This window comes from Pteropus vampyrus, unplaced genomic scaffold, assembly GCF_000151845.1.
Source record: "Pteropus vampyrus isolate Shadow unplaced genomic scaffold, Pvam_2.0 Scaffold173, whole genome shotgun sequence".
Taxonomy (NCBI): Eukaryota; Metazoa; Chordata; class Mammalia; order Chiroptera; family Pteropodidae; genus Pteropus; species Pteropus vampyrus.
The window spans coordinates 1,468,930-1,471,248 of record NW_011888954.1 but is presented as its reverse complement, the minus strand read 5'-3'; the positions used below and the strand labels follow the sequence as shown (position 1 = coordinate 1,471,248).

General features: G+C 52.2%; 1 protein-coding gene across 1 annotated transcript in view; it reads left to right on the top strand.

The window, feature by feature from the left end:
* Positions 1–2,319, top strand: part of ALK (ALK receptor tyrosine kinase) — a 653,478-nt gene that overhangs the window by 540,675 nt on the left and 110,484 nt on the right. The window contains exons 8-9 of the mRNA XM_011370765.2: positions 1,578–1,772; positions 2,013–2,113. Coding sequence (XP_011369067.1) covers positions 1,578–1,772; positions 2,013–2,113 — 296 coding nt within the window. The remainder of the gene's footprint in view (positions 1–1,577; positions 1,773–2,012; positions 2,114–2,319) is intronic.

Below are 2,319 nucleotides of genomic sequence, written 5' to 3'. Positions count from 1 at the left end.
AATAACAGCAACAATATTAATAATCCATTTATTCAACAAGTATTTATTGAGACCTACTATGTGTCAGGCCCATAACTCACAGAGAGTAAGGAAAACCATAGCCCTCTTTACAACTGGGGAGGCTGAGGCACAGAAAGACTCAGCGTTGTGCCCAGGGAACCTTGCCCCATGACGGGTCCATTCCCTGTGCCCCAGACTTGTCAGCCATACCCCTACCTCCATATCCAGCTTAAACTAGCAACTCCCTCCCTCCCTCCCTATATCATAGCCCATCCTCCCATGCCCCTGCTTGACTGCCAGAAGGGCAAAGAGCCTCCACACACCCAGGACATGGCCATTCACACCTGACTAAGGTGATGCCACACCTGGAGACACCGGCTCTGGCATGGGATAAAAGAGGATCTGTGAGTACTCAGTCCTGAGACCTGGGAGGACCCTGGGACCCACCTCTCTGCAGGATGGGCTGGTGGGCAGGTCTCTCTCCCTCTTCCCTCTCCTGCGTTTGCTTGCTCTTTGTGGAGCTAAAGACCCTCACACCAGAGGCCCTCTCTTCCCAAAAGGTCGCACATCCTATGAATTCCTTCTAAAACTAATAATAATTATTATAAAAGTATGAAAGCAGACAACATCCAGACCAACCACTGAGGATCCCAGAGCCTGTGCGGTTCTGTCCTTGGTCCTCAGAGCTAGCTGCATCTGAGCGAGTTGGCTTTTGGCCGCATGAGAAAGCAGGCTGAGTTACTGCAGCCAGGAGCAAGTTCTGCAGTGCCCCTCACCAGATGTGGAGGCCCGAGGGCTCCTGCTTCTTTTCCAAGCCTTCTCCCGGCACTGCATTGTCCTCGGCCCCCTGTCCGCAGGAGCTGAGGAGAGAGATGGAACTCAAAGCGACACATGCTCTTCATGGCTCTGCTCTCAGTTTGATAATCCCCCAACAGCATCCATAGCGAATAAATTTCCAGGGCTTGTCGAATACCTTTAATGCTTCCTAAAGTAGCCCATTTCACTGATTGTCCTGAATCACAGACAAGTTTTCCTTACCTGAGATAAGCTCCACTTCCCTGTAAATTCTACTCATTGATCATGGTTCGTGTCTTGGAAACCCACAGAACTACACTACAGCCCCTCCCACAGAGGCAGCCCCCAGATATGTGAAGACAATCCCTGTGACCCACATACTGTATGAGGTCCTTTCTCTCCCCAGTCACATAACCCTTGATTCCTCCTCTAGGGTGGGCCCAAGCTCTCTAAGATTTCTGGCCCATCCTGGTTACTCTGCTGTGAACCCACCTGAATTTGTTACTTGGCAGTAACTTGATAGCAGACTTCACTAAGAGACAGAGAAAAGTAGAAATGAATGACTAAGGTCCTGCTTGGGGTCTGTGGGGCACCCAAACAGTTGTGAGTGTACCTGACACTCATCTCCATCACACTGGCCACCTATGAAGTGCCCCGCAGTTCCCGGCGGTTTACAGATGCTTCTCTCACCACCTCGTGGGGTTGGAGCGCGTGTTCTCCCTGGTTTTCAGGCAGCTCTGTGCTTAAAAAAAAAAACACAAGAAATGAGTCTTTTTGTGCAGGACCTGCAGTACAGGATGACCTGGGCTCCAGAAGCAGAAGAGTAAAGGTCGTAGAGACCGTGGGAGGGCAAAGCTGTAGCATGACTGGAAATGGGGAGCGAGCGGTGGGGCTGGGGGAGCCCAGTGGCTTGGGGCTGCTCCTGGGCTATGGGCTAAAGCTGGTGACCTTGGGAGATCAGGGATGCAGTAGCCCAGGTATATGGTGCTGGGACATCACAGGCCGTTAGGAATGAAGACCTTCGCACGAGCCAAGTTTTGTTGACAATAACAAGTAAGCTGTCTTATCCATTGGAGGCGGCAGAAAGCCATGACCTCAAAGGTTTTCTGAGGCTGGAGGAGATTCGACCATGACCCCCGCGCTTGCTGACTCTGCCCCACCGGGCCGTTCGGCGCATGCCGGTGGCACGCTCTTGACTCTTTTCCTCTCTGCCCCAGGCCAGGCCCTGTTGCTCAGCACCACCGAGGTCCCCACTTCCAAAAGTGCTACAGTGACCAGTGCTACGTTTCCTGCACCGATGAAAAACTCTCCATGTGAGGCAAGTCTCAATGTTCCTCCAGTTCTCTGACCTTTCCTCCCGCCCCTCACCTTGGCACTTGCAGATGAAGCTAAACGGATAAGCAAAGTAGCCTGGGTGGTGAGACTGCTTGTTCTCTTGGCAGGAGGACAATAGAGCCATCTTTGCCATCTTCCAAGCAGAGAGAACCCACCAATGTGGAAAAGTCCCGTCTGCAGAGAGTCTCA